This window comes from Panthera uncia, assembly GCF_023721935.1.
Source record: "Panthera uncia isolate 11264 chromosome D3 unlocalized genomic scaffold, Puncia_PCG_1.0 HiC_scaffold_8, whole genome shotgun sequence".
Classification (NCBI taxonomy): Eukaryota; Metazoa; Chordata; class Mammalia; order Carnivora; family Felidae; genus Panthera; species Panthera uncia.
Window position 1 is genome coordinate 28687783 of NW_026057586.1, and position 18377 is coordinate 28706159.

Consider the following 18377-nt stretch of genomic DNA (forward strand, 5'->3'; position numbering starts at 1 on the left):
GCAGCTGGGAGAGGGAGGGTTTGGTGAGCTCAGAATCACTCTCTTGGAGTCAATGGCAGCAGTCTTTGAATTCAGGAGAATCCTTACTTCCCCAGGCAAGGGAACCTTTATCATAGTTAGGAAGGAGGAAGAGGCAGGTTTAAAAAAAAAAAAACAAAACAAAAAACACCAAGATGACACAAAGGTTGCTTGTCACAAAGCAGAGGGAAGAGAATAGCTTCCCATTCTCCTCCAGGCTCTGGCCTCAGATGACAGCTGAGCACAAGTGGAATCAAATCAGCCTTTAGCTCTTCGTCTGCACCCCCAGCAGCCACAGATACAGCTTCCACTCCAGCTGCCAGTCAGGCCAAAGCGCTCAGTAAATGCCCATGATTAGCGCCTTCCTCAATTGGGAGTGTAAATGGAGAATCACAGCTCACTCCCCAAAGTAGCTGGAGCCACACACCCATTAATTTCTATGGAGCCAAATGTAAATAGAAAATCAATGTTCCTGTACACTCTCCAAATTTTATTTCCCTTGCTAAAATGCTGCAGGGAGGAGGGATATCTTCCTCTCTTACGATCTCTTCTCATATTTGAAATGATCTGTATGTTTGACATCCAACCAAATGATTCTCAAAGGGAGACAATGAAAGCCCCCGCACCCCCATTTGTCAGTATTTAAGGCTTAATGAACTCTTGGCGAGTTCTCTCCTCCCAGAGCTTCACGTTTGTTATTACTGTTTAATGGTGATCTGTCCAACATTCCAACATGCCAAGAAGCCTCACTTGTAATCGGAAAAAATTTATTTATTTACTGGTTTCGTAATCTAAACAGGTTTTCTGGAGATCGCCATGCCACACTCACTAAGAATTACCACACCCAGCTGTGCTCTTTGTATTTAAATCCAGGCATTTTCCAGTGAGAGGGGCACTGGGTCCAGCCTGACCAGCCTGCTCCTGCCTCCATCTCAGAGATAATCTCCCTCAGCTGTGTATGAATCTGACCGAGAGGAGTAAGTACATTCAGAGCTCGAAGCCTTTGGGTGCACAAGATTCGCTACAAATGCACATTCACAGTAAACAAAACCCATCAGGCCCCTGCAAGAGTCCGACGCCTGATTGCACTAAACACATCACGGTGGAATCTGCAATTGGCAAAGTAATTGGCGTTATTACAGCTGATGGGGAATTTCTGATGCTGCCCGAGCTCTCCTTTGAAATAATACTCAGCCATTTAATTTGTCCAGCTCTCGTTTGGCTGATTGCTCTTTTCTGCTGGAGTTTATCAAGAATGAAATGCGCTGTCTCTCCAGACGCCTGCAGGCTGAGATTTTACAGGCATTTCTTTTTTCTACACTGTCCCCACTTCTCTCATGGGCCCCTGGCCTTAGTCTCTTGTCACAAGACACCAGTATTGCAGGAGGTTGGAGGTGGAGCGGGATCAAACTTCGCTTTAATTCAAAGCTGCGTACTTCTGGTCCCAATTCCAGAGGTGCCTGAACACTCCTGTTAGACCATAAAGCAACAATGAAAGAAGAGCAAACCTCCAACGATTTGGTTGTACTAAAGAAGGCTCATGAAATCTGTTAGCTCAAAAAGTCAAATAATAGAAGACATCTTCACTATAACCACAAAGTTAGATGGCATTAGAGGAATATACAAATTTGGATGCATGAATTTTTGTTTGAGTGATCTCTTTACACCCTTGGGGTGCACACATGCATACCTAGAATGGGTTCTACAGATACTTACTGAGCGCGGAATTTTTTGTTAGAAGCATGCAGATTCTTTGCTTTATACAATACTTATCCCCCACCCCAGTCCTCACTTTGGCATTTCTGCTGCTATCCAGAAGAAGGGCAGGAAAGGCAAATTTAGCCAGCTGTGTTTTCTCACAGTACAGACAAGGCTGGCGTCTGGGCACAGACCTCTCATTTCCATCAGCAAGCTACTTGCCCTGTCAGCGATAGACTGCTTACCGGAGACAGGAATCCTGTGGCCAGGGTGGCTCTCTTCTGCAGGTGCTGTGTCAGTCTGAAGGCCCACAAGATCTAGAACCCACATGCTGCTTGAATCACCCCATGCCACACTTTTAATATAGAAACAATGGAATTTATAGGTATGAAAGGCTACACATAAAATCCTCCCAAATCCCCAAGCCCTAACAGAGTCTCTCTGAACAGCCCCCATCCAAATGCCTTTTGGTACAGTTCCTCACTGCCTTTTCCAGGCAATAAGTCACTGTGTCTATGATTCTTCTACAGGGTGAGAGCCAAAGTGGACATCCAGAATTGTGCTGAGGATCACTAAACCCAAGGGAGTGGGTTCAGATGAGGCAATACTCTGGTGGCTGAAAAACCTCTTGAGACATTTGTTTAAGATAATTTTAATAATTTCTGGCTGGCTATTACTTCAACAGGGGGAAGAGAGAAAATGTTAATTCAGAAAGTGTCATGGGTGGTAAGAGAAGGAAGCAATCAGTGAAGGCACTTCTGGGTGTTCTCATCTCCTAGCAAAGGTCCCTCGCCATCCCTTGTCCATTCCTGTCCATCTCTATCCTCCTCCCTCCCCTGTGAGGGTCACTCATTCAGGGCCAGAGTGACTACCATTGCTCACTTGGATTGGCAAGCATCATGAACAAATTAGTGAAAAGATTAAGAGAGATCCAGATTTTTTGTTTTTGTTGTTGTTGTTGATGTTTTTTGATTCTTTGGTAATCCCGAATTGTAGCCTACAGCTACAATTTGTGCTCAAACCTGACTTCAGAAGTCCAGGTTCCATTCCAAGTATGTAACTTACGAGAGTAATAAGTACTATAGCACACACTGATGAAGTGCTTACCAGATGCCAGACATGGTCCTTTTGGTCTATCTATTCAGTCCTCCCCAAAATGCTATTGGATAGGTACCCTTCTTTCACTAGTGAGGAATCTGGGCCACACGAAAGTAACATAACTTATGGAGGTCACCCAGCTAGTAGACGGCAGACCTGTGATTCTACCTTAATCAGTTTGGGCCCAGCATTGGTGCTCTTAACTATTAAATGATAAACTGATAGGAAATGTTCTCTGTGTTAGATATTGGATACAGAAGGGGAGGTTTACGTTCTGTTTTTAAATAAACACCCCTTTTTACTATTTATAATAATAAAGATTATAGCAACATCATATCTGGTTTTTCTGTCACATGCATCATTGGCCTGGGATACCTATTGGTGGTTTTCCCAAAGGTTCTGATAAATATTTCCAGGAAGGTGGAAGATGCGGAAGGAAGCTCATGTGCAGAGCTAAAGTGGGGGAAGGAGATGGTCATTATCAGGGAAATATCAGAAAACTGTGATAGAGGTTGTTTGCAGGCTTAATACAGCCTCCAAACACAAGCCAGCAGATGGCTGGAAGGCGCCGCTTGAGGACCGCAAGCTGTTCCACTAGGAGGGGCCCTTCTCCTGCAGGGTAGGGGGAGTCTCCCCAAGCCTCTCAGTGGATCCCTTTTGTTCCGAACAAGGTGGTAGGAAAGGGGTTGGGTAGATGGGTGACAGGACAAGAGGGTTGAAATGTGAGCCACGCAGTATGGTTGGAAAGCATTTAAAAAAGGAGTTGGAGGGCTGGGACTTCTTTCTCATGAGCCCGGCTTGAAAATATCCTGCTAAAGTAAATATGAAGAGGACATCTTCTTTCAAGTTCTAAGGTGGTCTGTGAATTTGCATTTCCTGCATATGAGTCATTTCTAGACCTAAAAATATAAAGAACAAAATGATGCATCATTTTAAAATCTAGACTCAGGGAAATCTGATGCTGTGACTCAATCCACTAATAAACACAGATATTTAAGATACATCGTCAAACATCAATGAATCCCCGGCCTTAAGTGATTAGAGCTACAGGGCAATTTTTAAGAAGCTCACATTGAGTCCCCATAGCCAAAGGACTGGAGAGAAGAAAAAAAAAAAAATTGAAAACCAGAAACATGAAGACAGTGGAAATAGTCACAGAGTGATTAATGGCTTCAGTCTCAAGGGAGGATAGAAATCATCCAATCCTACACCGTTGTTGCAAAGTTTTTTGTTTTGTTTTGTTTTGTTTTGTTTTGTTTTTAGATGAGAAGACTACAATTGAAAGAGAAGAGAGTCATTTTCAAAGTTAATCCCCACTGGTTGGCTTCACTTTGTTTATATTTCGATTCTGAAAAGTTGAGCTTAAATCAGATTTTGAAAGGCTCAATCATTTTTTAATATACTAGCAGGGATAACTTATGTTGATTCCTCTAACAAAATGGGAAAACTTGCTGCATATGAATAACCCCTCCTTTCCCAACACCCACCTGCCATCTATCAATTTCCTGGTGTGAACTTCTGCATATTAGGTTTGTTTTAAGTTCAGCCCACCTGTGTGAGGCCTTCAGATGGTCAGAGCATCTTGGGAGAAACAAAATATTCACTAAAGAGATTTAGTATCCCAAGAGAACTTATTAAGACTTCAGAATATTCCACTGAAATGCCAGACACTCTGGAAACACCTGGAGAACTTCCCTGTCCAGGACCAAATGCCAATGCTGGTTTTTTTTGTTTGTTTGTTTGTTTGTTTTTTAACGAAACAAAGACAGTGCAAAAAAGGTATACCTATAGTATGAAGCTGCTGATTTTATGTAAGAAAAGTTTTAACAGTGTCAGCTGAGTACAGGGTAGGCATATGCACGTGAGCGAAAACTGTTAAAAATGCTCTCTTATTGTCATAGATATCCATGGCTAGTAAGACAAAGAATTAAGTGGGTTGTCTTAGGAATTATGGGAAAAGATCCATGTTTTGTGTAAGTATCCTACAAACAGAAAGACAGCTTTACAGGCAAAGCCATTTTGGGGGGAGGATGGGGAAACATTACTCATAATATAAATATATTCACATGAGCTCACAGAAAAAGGCAAAGAAAAAAAAGAGTCTTAGATCGTACACTTTTGATAAAATTAGAAACTGCATAATTAGAACAGAGCTTCTCAAACATTTATTGATTAATGACCAGATGTTTTTACCCTGACCCATATTTTTGTTCGGTTACTTTGGTAAAATACTGTGAAGATAAATTAGTAGGCAAATGATCACATGCTTGGATATCATGGAACCATCAAGTGGCTATAAAAGTTTCTAAATATTCTGTTTCTAGATGTATCTCAAGGTGTGCCAGTAACACACACTGGCCAGCACTGTTCTGTAGCCCATGCTCTGAATAGTACTGAACCAAGGAGAAAAGGTCCACAGCAGCTGACAGGAGGCAAGCCAGAAGAAAAGCCCTGAGAAAAAGGCATCCATTTATCAAACAAGAACATGAGCAATGAGGACTTGTGGTGTCAGCCTCACTGCTGATGCCAGGGGATGTGGTGTGCTGGTCACCTAAATGCATTCTCTCCTGGGGTAGTGTTGTAGAGCCAGATCTGTTTAGATATCTTTTTTGAGTTCAGAAAGAATGTCTAGGTAGCAGAGGAGACCATAAACCCAACACTATAACTAACCAGTTTAAAATACTGGTCAAATCTCAACTATTGAATGGAAATAGGAGAGGATGAGCAAAGGCATAGGCTTTACAGAACCCACGGTTAGCTCTACTTCCTCTGCCTGGGAGTCGGTTTCTTCCTGGTTAAAGGGGAAGAGTGAGATGGCTGATAAGGGGCCTGATGTGGAGATTAGGTGCCAGGGGCCAAGTGAAGCACATGGCACCTTTCTGACACAGGGGAAACACTATTGGAGTTTGGGGCCTTTACCTTCTCTCCTCTTCAAGACTTCCTCTGTGATGCAGCCTTGTCTAGAAAATGAGGAGGTTGATTTGGATCCTGGTGGGCTTCTGAAAACACCAATATCTAGACTCCACCCAGACTAATTGATGGGGTAAGGCCTGGCTCCTGTAGTTCTTACAAGCGCCCCCCCCCCCCCCCCCATTACTCCCACCTGCAGTCAAGATTGAGAGCCCCTCCTCTAGGTGCTCACTAGTGTGTCTTTCAGTTTTGCAATGGAGGGAGGGAGTCAGCACCACTTGTGGGACTTCCTTATGTATCGTCTTGCTTTGGAAGGACTCTTCCCCAAATGGCAGAGCAGATACTACGTGGTGAACTCAAAACAAGCCAACCTGTTTTCCCACTGCTGTGTGTCTGTGATGAGAGACTACACTGTCTCCTTCTGCCTCAAATCAGTTTCCATCTCTGTAAAAGGGGCAACAGCCACCACAATTCTGCACTTGGGAGTTTGTGAAGGATGTGGATGAGAACAACAGAATTCTTTGCCTAGATGGAAGGGTTCACAATGCTCTGTAGCGATTCCCTCTACTACTCTGAGATGTGTAAATTTTTTTTTTTCCTGGAACCTGGTGAAGTTTAAGAAAACTCAACACAATGTACCAAAAGTAAAGATGAGGCTGCTTATCCTTGTATTATCAGTGGTCAGTCTGGGTTTGACTTACCTTAACAGCATGGATAAGCTCTGATTCAAGGTGGCATAGCAGAAGTGGTTTAGGACTACTGATCTAGACTGCTTGGGTTCAAATCCCAATTCTGCCACGTATGGGCTTTGTGACTTTACCTTCTCTGTGCTTGTTTGTAAAGTGAGGATGTTATTACTAATTTCACAAAGATATTGTAAAGATTAAATGAAATAATACATGTAAAGTTCAAAGGACACTTTCTGGCATATAGTATACTCTTACTAAGTCCTCATCATATGTACACTTAACTAAAGGCAGTATGAACATGTATTAACACCAACTCCTGTTGAGTCAAACATGAGCTGGATGCTCTGGATTTTCCAAAGCTTCCATTTTAATCTTTAGAACTGTTGATGCTGAACTTGTAGGCAGCGGGTATTCATTGGAATAGAGTCAGGTCATTGTGATTCTGTTGTGAAACACATAATCACATGAAACAACAAGCAACTTAGGAACTCAGTAATTTCATGCCAACAAGAAAGTACCTGGGAGGAAGGTCTAACTCTCCAACCTGCCCTGCTACTTCTCAGTGTGGGGCACCCATTCATAACAATCAAAAACATGGAACATCATGGAGCCATAGACTACTGTCATGGAGAGATGCACAGCTAGGATATCTATCTACTCAGAAACTCCATAACCACACCTTCCTAGAAAGCAGCTTTTCCTCACAAAATATTTGGGGTTCTTGCATTAAAGACTTCTGAAGCCCAGGATGTTATGCAGATGATTCTACATCCCCTGATGACATATGAGCAGAAATGACTATGGGGCCTGAGGAAAATGGAGTAAAGTTCATTTAAGGATGAAAAAGCTCTTCTCTTTTGAATACTGGGCCATACTTATTCTCAATCCAGGGATGAACATGGCAGCTTCTCAGCCTGCACTTCCTTCTCGGCCCCCATTTTGCTTCATGGTACTGCTATTTCTCTAATCAGCCAACTATTTGCCAGGTCCACTGATTGTGCCTCCATAATTTCTTTGGAATTCAATCCCTCAGCAACAGTCCCACTAACCCCAGTCCAGCTGCATTCCCTGTGTCTCAAATGGACCTATGGCACAGGCTCATTACTGGATCCCTTCTTCACTTCATCCCACCTACTACCTAAGTCAGCATCATCTCTGCCACAGCACCAGCTCCTCCCCATCCTCAAACCTTCAATGGCTCCACCTTCAGGTGGATTTTAAGATCTAAACTCTGGATCCCGATTCAAACAAATCAACTGTAAGACAACATGTTAGGGTAATCAGAGAAATCGGAATATGGACTTGGTATCAGAAAATACAAAGGAATTACTGTTACTTTTGGTAGGTGTGATAATGGCATTGTGACTGTATTTTTTTTTAAACTATTTGTTTCTTCTTACTGAAGAATTTATGAGTGAAATAACATAACTGGGAGTTTTAAAAAAATACTCCCCCCCAAAAATTAAAATTAAAATTAAAATTATAGTTATATACATATAAAATCTATATGCATATATAAAATTACATATATGTGTGTATATATTTATATATATTTATATATATCCATAGATATCTATATACATATCTATATCTTGGAGTATAAAGTAAGATTGGCAAATAGTAATTATTATTGAAGCTGGCCCAGCAGTGTGCTGGGAACCAATCATATCAGCTTCAGAAAGCTGACTGTCAAGGACTTTACAAAGAGTTTGTTAAACCATTGGCAGCTTAGAATTGGTCATGATGGGGATATTTAAACCACAGAAATTAGCAAATGCTACAAACCAGGGCTTTGGTGGAAACAAACCAATGAAGTTGGATAATAGATAATAACAGTTGGGTAATATATGGAGGTTTATTATACTTTTATGCCTACTTTTGTATGAGTTTGAAAACTTCAATAACTGCTCATTTAAAAAAAAAATCCAACTATTACCCCAGATATTTAAGACGTTCTTGCAATTTGGTTCCAACCTAATTTGCAACTATTATCTTCACTCCAAGTCTCCAGAACATTCCCAAGCATCTCCACCCTTCTTTTGGTCTTCATCTGGGCTTCCCCTGACCTACTTCACTTCACTATCACTCATTTGGCCCAGGTACAATGACACCTCCACTTGGAAGACTTCCCAGCTTACTCTATATAGATAAATTTTCTCCTTCTCCTGAATTCTTAAATAACTTAACCAGTAATTCTCTAATGGAAGAAAAAAATTAAATTCACTAGGCTGGCAGTCATCACAGTAGGCTGCTTTCACAACATTGTATCATTTGATCCTTACAACTATCTGTGAGATTAGCTATACTACTTTTCTTCTTTAATAAGGAAAATGAGGACTAAAGACATTAGGCAACTTTCCCAGGGTTGCAAAGTTGGTATCAGTGGCAGAACATTACAGAACTGAGGAATTGTGGGAAAGACTTTGCACAGCAGGGAGTGCCACATAAAGATCCCCATGGGTGCCTTTGAATAAAATGGCAACTTGATGACAGAAAGCCCTGTTTTCTTGACACTGAAAAATATCTTCCTATATGTTCTTGACTTACTTCCTTCTCGCCTTTCACTACATTGTACCCTTAACCATAATAGCAATGGACCTTTTAGAAGTTCCTTACACATGGCTACCCCTGATAGGACAGCTATTATACCTGCCCCACAAAATTCTGTCATGAGGCACACTTGAAGTAAAACTCCATTTTTTCTACAGGAAGTATCCTCCTCTCCTCTAAGACCATGGGGACTGTATAAAATAGGTGAGGGACAAGCCCTTTAGTGGGCTCTTTCCTCTGGAAAGAATGGGTTTTTTCAAGGTCACTTTCCCAGCATAGACGCTGGGCATGTGAAGCCCTGCATCTGAGTCTGGACCCTATACTATGGTTATTTCTTTACCACATCCCCCACCCCTTGTAAGTGTGCATACAAATGCCCATGGGCACATTCACATGGACACCTCACTGGAAAGTTTAACAAGTCTTCACATCCCTGCAGGAACTGAGAAACAAAAAAACTAAATGCCAAGTAGCCTTGGACGCTAGATTGAGGGCAGTGGAGTTAGCACTTGCATTTCCTCCTGGAGATCTCAGTCTACAAAAGTAATGCGATGTCCAGCAAGGGGGAGGTGGTAAATATATGATGGGACCAGCAACTAGATCAAAAGAGCCAGCTGCTAGAAGATTCTTCAGTGACATGGAAAGCATGCAAAGAAGGTAACAAAAAGCATATAAAATATGGTATCACATTTTTAAAAATCCAGCAGATGCATATTTATTGACATACAACAAAGACTGTAAGACTATCTCCCAAAATGTCATTATCTATATTTCTGGGGTGGAGTTAGAGGAGATTTTTTCTGTTTTTTTCTGTACTTTCGAGATTTATTTTTTAAGTTATATATTTTTTCAAGGTTTTTTTTTTTTTTAATTTTGAGAGAGAGAACCCCAGGTAAGCTCCACTCTGCAGTGTGGAGCCCGACACAGGGCTCGAACCCAGGAACCACGAGATCACAATCTGAGCCAAAATCAAGAGTCAGACGCTCAACTGACTGAGGCACCCAGGAACCAAACTATATTTTTTAACAGTTAATGCCCATCACTGCACAGGTTACAAATATTTTTCTCGTAGTAAGAACTTTTAAGACCTAGTATCTTAGCAAGTTTCAAATATACCATATTATTAATTATAGTCACCATGCTGTACATTATATCCCTAAGACTTATTTATTTTATAACTGGAAGTTTGTACCTTTTGACATCCTTCACACATTCGAAAGTTTCTACAGTGAATACTTATACCTTTTATATTGGGGGTGGGGTGGGGAGAATAAAAAGAAAATCAGAGAGGAAAGCATTTGATTGGTGGATTTTGCTAAAGGGAATGAGATGCCTGCTTTTATTCTCATGGAGGGTGGAGAGGTATAGTCTGGCAAAAGGGAATGAGGGTTCCCATTTCCAACTATCCAAAGACAAAAAGAAAAGGAAACTCAGTGCATCTGTTTCTTCAAAAAAGCAAAAGAACAAGATAATGGAAAATAAAAATGTTTGGGGCTGGAACCAGATGGAAGGGAAGAGTCTGGGGGGCTTCAAGTGTGGATTTCAGAAGCTTTTCCGAAAAACCCATGCCTTTAAAACTAGCTAAGAATGGCAGCCACCTGTCAGCCCAGGCCTGACTCTAGGAGACAGTTCCATCCTGTGCAGTCCAGAGGCCAAGTACACCAGTCCAGGAAGAACACTCATCATTATCCTCCCAGACTTAGAACCTTAGCATCCATCATCAGGCTCGTCCTTGGAAGTAATGTGTTTGTTTCCAGGAATGAATATGGTGTCTTTACAAACCAATAATTGTGGGGATAAAGACAGTCACTTCCTTACCCTCCTTTATCTGGATGCAGAAAGGACAGAGACAAAGAGACAGAACAGTTTAGTTCAATACAGTTGCTGCCCCACACTTTCAACACTGAGAGCCATCAAAGATTACGGAGGGAATTGTGGCTATTTTCCTTACACAGTTGCAGCAGGAACAGGCACCAAGGAAAAGAAAACCCTTTACATGCATGTGATAAGTGTGAATCCTGTGAAAGCTGACAGCCTGTCAATGTAACTGGGGGGGGGGGGTCCTAGATGTCTTAGTGAGGTCCCCTCCTGAAAGTCCCCCACAGTTCCTGCAAGGGAACGTGTCTGTGAATTATTGCAGACATCAGGATGCATGGGGCTCAGTTTCATCTGAAACGAAAAGAGGAAAATAACAACAGAAACCGACAATTTGGTGCAGTGGGGCTGGGAGAAGGCAGCCCAAAGCACGTGGGCAGCATTTGGTTTCTGTTCGGAAGAGCACCCAAAAGGTGGTGTTGACTTGAGACACATCCGGGCCTTTTTGATTTAGGAATAACACTGGAGAATTAACTTTGATCTGGGCATTACACTCTGCCCACAAGATTCCCAGGGCTTCCTGGCCTCAGGAACACACATCCTGAGGAGTGAAAAATATGCATTTATGTCTCCAGCCTCAGGGGATGTCACACAAATGGAATAATGTGGAAAGGTCAGACAGAACCAGGAGAGTGAGCCATCTGCACCAGCTAGTGTGGGGTTATCCGTGGGAGCACAGAAGCAGCCTTTCTAGAATCACAGCCTCAAATATTATGGACATACCCCAGATATATCTAACATTTCCTTCCTTTAATAGTTCACTTTAAATCTAATATCTAGAAATGTAGCTCAAAAAACGTGCCAAGAATATGACCACCTCAGAAAGAATCAGTGCCAAAATCATAGAGGCAAATACATACACACACCCCTTCCGTAAACTCAGTCTCTACTATGTGCCTTTCCAAGCCATGAAACATCCCAGAGGCCTTTTTTACCCTTTTTATTTCTATAAATCTTCAGATAAAAATGAACCTTTAACTGGGATGCCACTGCATGTGAGTGTAGCCATGGATGGGGTATGGGTAAATGTTGATTTTCTTTCGTCTTTGTTTCACATTCCCTTAGCTCACCTGGAAGTTTGTATGAATATGTGAACGAGTGATTATCAGTTTTCAAGCCTTTTAAGACTTCATGCATCAACAATGGATAACAAGGATCAACAGAAGGGCACCAAATCCCAAACCAGTGCAAGGATTCATCTTTGACTCTCACCCATGGAGCTCTTTGTTTTGTTCCATCTCCTTCTCAAGCCTCTCATTTTCTACTCTTTGCTCTTGTCCCCAGCTCTCTGTGTGATCTGGGGCCATTTCTTATCAAGACCCCCATCCTTGGTTCCCTTGCAGGATGAGGGGACATAGGATGTACCACATGTAGAAGTATAGTGAGGGCATGGTGAGCTCTTGGATATGAACCAGATTTAAAGAAGAAAACATTACCAAATATATGGAATTCTTGCTACTAGAAAATTACTTGCTCTGTCCCAGATGTTCTCTTCTGTGAGCTACGGTGTCTCCGCACAGAGGTAGAGAACAATGGGGATCTTAGGAAGGGCATTGGTTGGGTAGTGACAGAAAGGTTTATATTAAAAGAGGGATAGGGGCAGGGATGGAGGACCACAGCTGTCACTCTTGGGTTTACCTCTGTTTGTATACATGTTGCATCTCCACTGGGGTCTGTGGAGGAACAAAAGGATCTCAGCGTGTCTGCTCTGTAAATGTGTGTATGTGTGTTGATGCTTATGTGTTCCTGTGGTACCAGTAATACTCTTCCAGGGACAGGGAGGGTGATTTTCCATCTTTACCGCTGCCAAGGGGGTTTTCAGAGAGCCCTTGCCTGCTCCCTTGTGTGTTCTGCCTGTGATGACCTCCAAACAGCCCTCTGGCCAGAGAGAATGGTGGCCTATTTCCTGCCCATGGTCAGCAAAATGCAACCATCTCTCTGTGCACGAGTCTGAGATGACCTGGCCACCAGCCCATGACTCCAAGTCATATTCGCACAACGTTTCAGAAATGTGAGTACTGTGTCCCCAAAAAGGGAAATCCATGGGAGAAAGCCAGCCCCACCTCATCCTCTACCTCCCTGGTTTTAGCCTTTTCCTGTGCTAGACTGTGCACCACCAAGCATTACTGCCATCTTGGCCCACGTTTTTTCCCTGCTATAAAATATTAAGAAAGATAGCAGAAAAAGATACTTTTGTTTGCAATGACATGAAGCAGGAACTCATTGTCAAGGGTGACAGAGTCAGTCTGATGGAGAAAATGTAAATCCGAGATGGGGGTTTCTGCCCTGGCCCCAACTTCATGTGGTCATGACCAAACTAGAACACTTCACTCTCCTGAGCTTCATAAAAGGATTGGTGCACTTACCTGTGGCTGAAATCCTTTGAGGTCACTGGCTGAAAGGTCACTGGCTGTGAGGAGCTGGAAAAGAACAGAGGGGTTTTCTGAGTTTGCACAAGTTTGCACACACTGTCCTCAGGGCAACTTATCAGTGATGGACTTACCACCATCTAGATCTGGAGCTAAACGTGGTATTTCTGGGCCAGGAACCTGGACCCAACAGCCTTCTCACCTCGTGTTCACCACAGCTCTGACTTCTTCACCTCCCTCTGCAGCCTCCTGCCCATGTACCTCCAATTCTACAAAGGGTCTTACATTACAGATGGGATTATGTATGCCCTTCAGCAGGTCCACAGCCTCCTGAAATTGTCAGTACAATTATGTGTGAATTTATAGATGTAGAACACTTCCTTAGGGAGAGGGTCCCTGTCTTCCTACTATCAAAGTAGTCTGTGATATCATAAGCTAAAGAGACAGTTAAAGACTGTCTCCTCCGGGAGGGCTGCTTCTTCCTCTTCCTCTTCCTTTTCTTCTTCCTCTTCCTTTCCCCCTCCTTCTCCCTTCCCCCTTCTTCTCTTTCTTCCTCTTCTACTTCTTCTCCTTCAGTTAGACCAGTAAAAAATAACCCTCCCTTTACCCACCTACATGTGACTCAGTTTCCCTTCATCATATATTACCTTTGATCTTATATACTATGTAGGTATTCACAGCTTATGCCTCAAACTGCCATGCACAGTATTAGAAGATAAGAGTCAGGTTTATATAGTTTCTGTGTTTAATCAATATTAAAGGGTCAAGTTCATGTTTTGATATTTTTGCATCCTCTCCAGAAAGCACCAAATAAAAGCGTACGATTAATTGCTAAAATAATCACATTCTTTATTGTTGCACAAAAATGCTGGGAAATTGTAGGATAAAGAGAAAAAGGGCAGATGCTTATTTTGATTCAAGGAGTGTGACTGCTAGCTTTGTTAGGCCTGGAGAGCATCTGTGAAAAAGAGGAAAGATTTCATGTTTGCTGTAACAATATTTTGTTCGGTTCAAGAAAGAGAGGGAGTCATGCTGGGCTCCAATGCCTCTAGCCTTCAGGAAAGCTCAATTGGGCTGCTTAGCTTCTCTAAATCACTTTGCCAAAAATGATCCATAAAGTGGTGTTAACTCCGGAATAGAGCAGAAAGGAGGTAGACAGTGTACACACTGTACCTTTCTCCCCACACCCAGTCCTGAGGGCTAGATTCCTCATGCTGAAGGTGCCTGGGGAAGGTGGCATCAGTCCTGACAGACAGACAGTCTGGCCCCTCTGTTTGTTATGGAACAACCAAGCAACAAGCCATTAGGGTACCTGACTAGACACTGAGGGCCAAACCTAATCATAAGACTTGTTAGTCCCAGCCTTTAAGGAACCTACAGATTGGTCAAAGGATGAGATATGTTTATGTCAGTGCAAGCAGAGGGTAGTAGAGTGTAAGCATCAAACTGTGTGCATAAAGCAAGAGAGGTCAGGGCAGGGTTGCTTTAGGAAGATGGAGATGGAACTGAGCCTTGCAAACGCAAAGGTGGCAGGGCAAGGGGCTTTGGATGGACAGGTGGAAGAAGAAAGACATGGACGAGGGATGTGCCAGTCCCAGCCCAGCTCCCTTTGCATCTGCTCATTGCCAGCCACGGTGTACAATAAAGAGAAAGGAGGGAATTAGGAGACACCGAGGGTAGAGAATAGCCTAGGTAGCCAGCAGTGTGGTCCCTGCCTTACATACTTTATTAAGCTTCATGACTGTCACGTGAGATCAAAAGTATCTCCACTTTATGAATGGGAAAACCGAGACTCAATGGAGGTTAAATAACATTTTCTAGGTCACACAGGTAGTACGTGTAGGTATCCAAAACTATATTTTCCCAAAGCTCGTCCTCTTCCTTCTATGCTATGATGCCTCCGGATTATAGCACATTGGAGATAATTTGTGGAGGTGGAGTAGGAGAAAAAAAATGAGTGTTACTTTATTAGTCAATGAGCCACAGGCAGTAACATAAAGCATATCCCTATGAATGACCCTTCACTGACCCTTCTTCCAGACATTCTTTCATTTAATTGGTAATGACCATCTACTCTTCAGAGCTTATCAGTGCAGTCTAAGCCTTAACTTAAGCTGAGCAAAGGTTAGGGTAGAGTTGGGGAGGAGTGACAGAAAGTCTGGAGTGAGGTATGGGCATGGGAGTGACCTTTGCAAGGACAGAGCCACCAACATGTGTTAACACATAGGATCAAACCTCGAATTCTCTAGGCCTTGGGAATCCAACAGGCAGGGATCTTTCTTTCCCTCTTTTAACAGGGTTCGCCAGAGAGAAAGCATGAGAAAAAACATCTACTTCCTCCTAGCATGAAATGCTTCATCTAGAGTCAACCACAAGCGTGTTCACAGCATCATAACATATGCACTATTCCCTCATGTCAATGGTTTTGGGATTGAGAAGTTACCAGATCCATTTGTTTGGTTGGATATAGAGATATGGCATCTTTGGTTATTACTTGTTATGTCCCTAGCTCAACAAAATTAGGATCTATCCCACCTTCCTGGAAGCCTTATATCTTCTTTCCTTCTCTTCAAAGGAAATCAGATGCATGTAACTTAGTTCTTAATTATTTAAGGCTCTGTTTTGTGTTGTCATGTGTATTTTTTGTTTTATTTTTTCACTTAACGAGACCAGGCCCAACAAGACATGATTTATATCTTATGTAACTTCTGCATTCCTCAAAGTGATGAGAAGAGTCTAAACAGGTGATTAGTCAATAAATACCTGTTGGCCAAATGACTTAAAAGGAAAGTGGTGAATATTGTCAACCTAGAGGTGAAGACTAGAACAGCTAAGTTGCTGAGCCTGGAGAAAAGAAGTGTGAGAGACAGCTTATGACACCCTTCAAGTCGATAAGAGGAAAGGGCACTCAACATCTAGAGCATTTCCTGCATGAAGTAGGCACTCAGATATTTGAATGAATTAATTAACTTACATGATGAGAGCAAGCTCTTCTCTCCTTGCTGTAGGTTTTATGAGTGAACACTTCAGTGTAGGAGTCAAAGTTAAATTGAAGGAAAGCCGGTATGAAAGAGAAAGTGGTTGAAAAGTGAATGAACCCACTACCAGAAAGAGAAAGCAAGCTCCCAGGGTGCCTGGGTGGCTCAGTTGGTTAAGCGGCCGACTTCGGCTCAGGTCATGATCTCGCAGTCCGTGACTTCAAGCCCCGCGTCGGGCTCTGTGCTGACAGCTCAAGAGCCTGGAGCCTGTTTCAGATTCGGTGTCTCCCTCTCTCTGACCCTCCCCCGTTCATGCTCTGTCTCTCTCTGTCTCAAAAATAAATAAACGTTAAAAAAATTTTTTTTAATAAAAAAAAAAAAGAGAGAGAAGGCAAGCTCCCTTGCCTGTGGATGAAACAACACAGTGAGCCCATGGCCATTCATATGTGGTCGTTTATCTGAGCTGGGTTTGGGGGAGGCAGGAGGAGGTGTCAGGTATGGTTACCAAGTACTTCCAGAACTTCTGAATGTTTTACCTTGGAAATTCTGAACTATTTCCATCACAATCTAGCACAGAGATAATCTAGGTGTTATCTGACATGGAAACAGCCAAAGGCAAGCTTTGAGACTTCCTCCCTCAATGGTTCCAGAATGAACAGTGTGCAGAAGTCTGCTTTTCCCAAAACATCCAGCTAGGACTCCCTGCCTGCCTGGCTCCTGGATTCTACCCTTGCTCTAACCCAAATACATGAACTCTTTGGCAAAACACAGACCCTGCTCCTTGGCCACTCCCATTTACAAAGCTGATTATTTCCTAAATGTCTACACATTCCACACGCAGGAAAGGAGAAAGGACTGGTCCTCAGCACTGAAGCCTGGTGCTCAGATGTAGATTAGAAATACAGGATAGGAAGTCCTCCTGTATTCTGAAATTGCAGCCCACCCAGATCTGTACCCCAAAAGAGTTCCAGTCTTAAAGACTATCAGAACCTGAAGGAGACAGCTGAAGCTCTCTGGGTGGATAAGAAAAATCACCATGTCTACAGTGGAGTCAGGAGCCACTTCTGTTAGGGAACTGAAGCAAGGGAAGGTGGTATAGTCAGAGAGCTCCTACTGTGTCCACCTCTCCCTCCCTTCAACCAGAGTGGTTCTGTTTTTCTTTCTTTCATGTACACAAATTAATTTAGAGTCAAATGTTCTGCCACTGAAATGAATTTCAACCTTCCAGACTAAGTCCTTATTTTGCAGAAGAAGTTGATAAGTGACTTCTTTAAAAAAATTTTTTTTTAATGTTTATTTATTTTTGAGACAGAGAGAGACAGAGTGTGAGTGGGGGAGGGGCAGAGAGAGAGGGAGACACAGAATCTGAAATAGGTTCCAGGCTCTGAGCTGTCAGAGCAGAGCTCGATGCGGGGCTTGAACCCACGAACTGTGAGATCATGACCTGAGCCGAAGTCAGACACTTCACTGACTGAGCCACCCAGGTGCCCCAATAAATGACTTCTTCAAGATCACATGGCTGGTTAACAACAAGCCCAGGTGAGTCCTGTAATCCCCAGTCCCTCTGCAGAAACCCCACTAGTGACCATCTCAGTTCAGTCCAACACTAAGTCCAGACACAGCTGGCTGCCTGCCTCTGTGCTGAAAGAGAGGTACATATGCTCAGAACACAGGAGAAACTGAGGCCTGGGCAAGAAGACATTCAGGTGTCCCTCCACAAAGCCAAAGCCACTGCCCTGAAAAGCATTGATCTAGACCCTCTCCAGACCATCCCCCTACTCAGAGACTGGCCTCATTCTGTCCCACTGGAAAACCGTTCACTGCCCAGAGCCGCCTGGCTGTGCGGGGAGGCATCCAAGACAGGCAGGCAGAGAGGGAGGAAAATGCAATCTGCTATGGCTCTGGGGACTTCAATCAGGCTGAAGTTAATGAAAAGGATCCTGCCTTTTCCCAGGACTGCTAAATGTCTGCACTGCTCCCAGTGAGAGGGTTGAGCGGGTGTTGGGGGAGAAGGGCAGACAGAATTACATTTAAAAGGCAAAGGAAGGAGAAAATTCTTTCATCTCCCTGGTGGAGTGGGCAGTGTTCCTGGGGCCCTGTCTCAGACCATTCTCATTCCTGACACGTCTTGCTGTTCTCTGGAACAGTCCACATTCAAAATATTAGGATGATGACACTGCTTTCCATTTTTG

At 43.0% G+C, this 18377-nt stretch overlaps 1 protein-coding gene across 1 annotated transcript in view; it reads right to left on the minus strand.

Moving 5' to 3' along the window:
- SETBP1 (SET binding protein 1) overlaps positions 1–18377 on the minus strand; it is a 354864-nt gene that overhangs the window by 172773 nt on the left and 163714 nt on the right. Inside the window, exon 2 of the mRNA XM_049620170.1 lies at positions 13205–13258. Within this exon, the coding sequence (XP_049476127.1) occupies positions 13205–13258 (54 nt within the window). The remainder of the gene's footprint in view (positions 1–13204; positions 13259–18377) is intronic.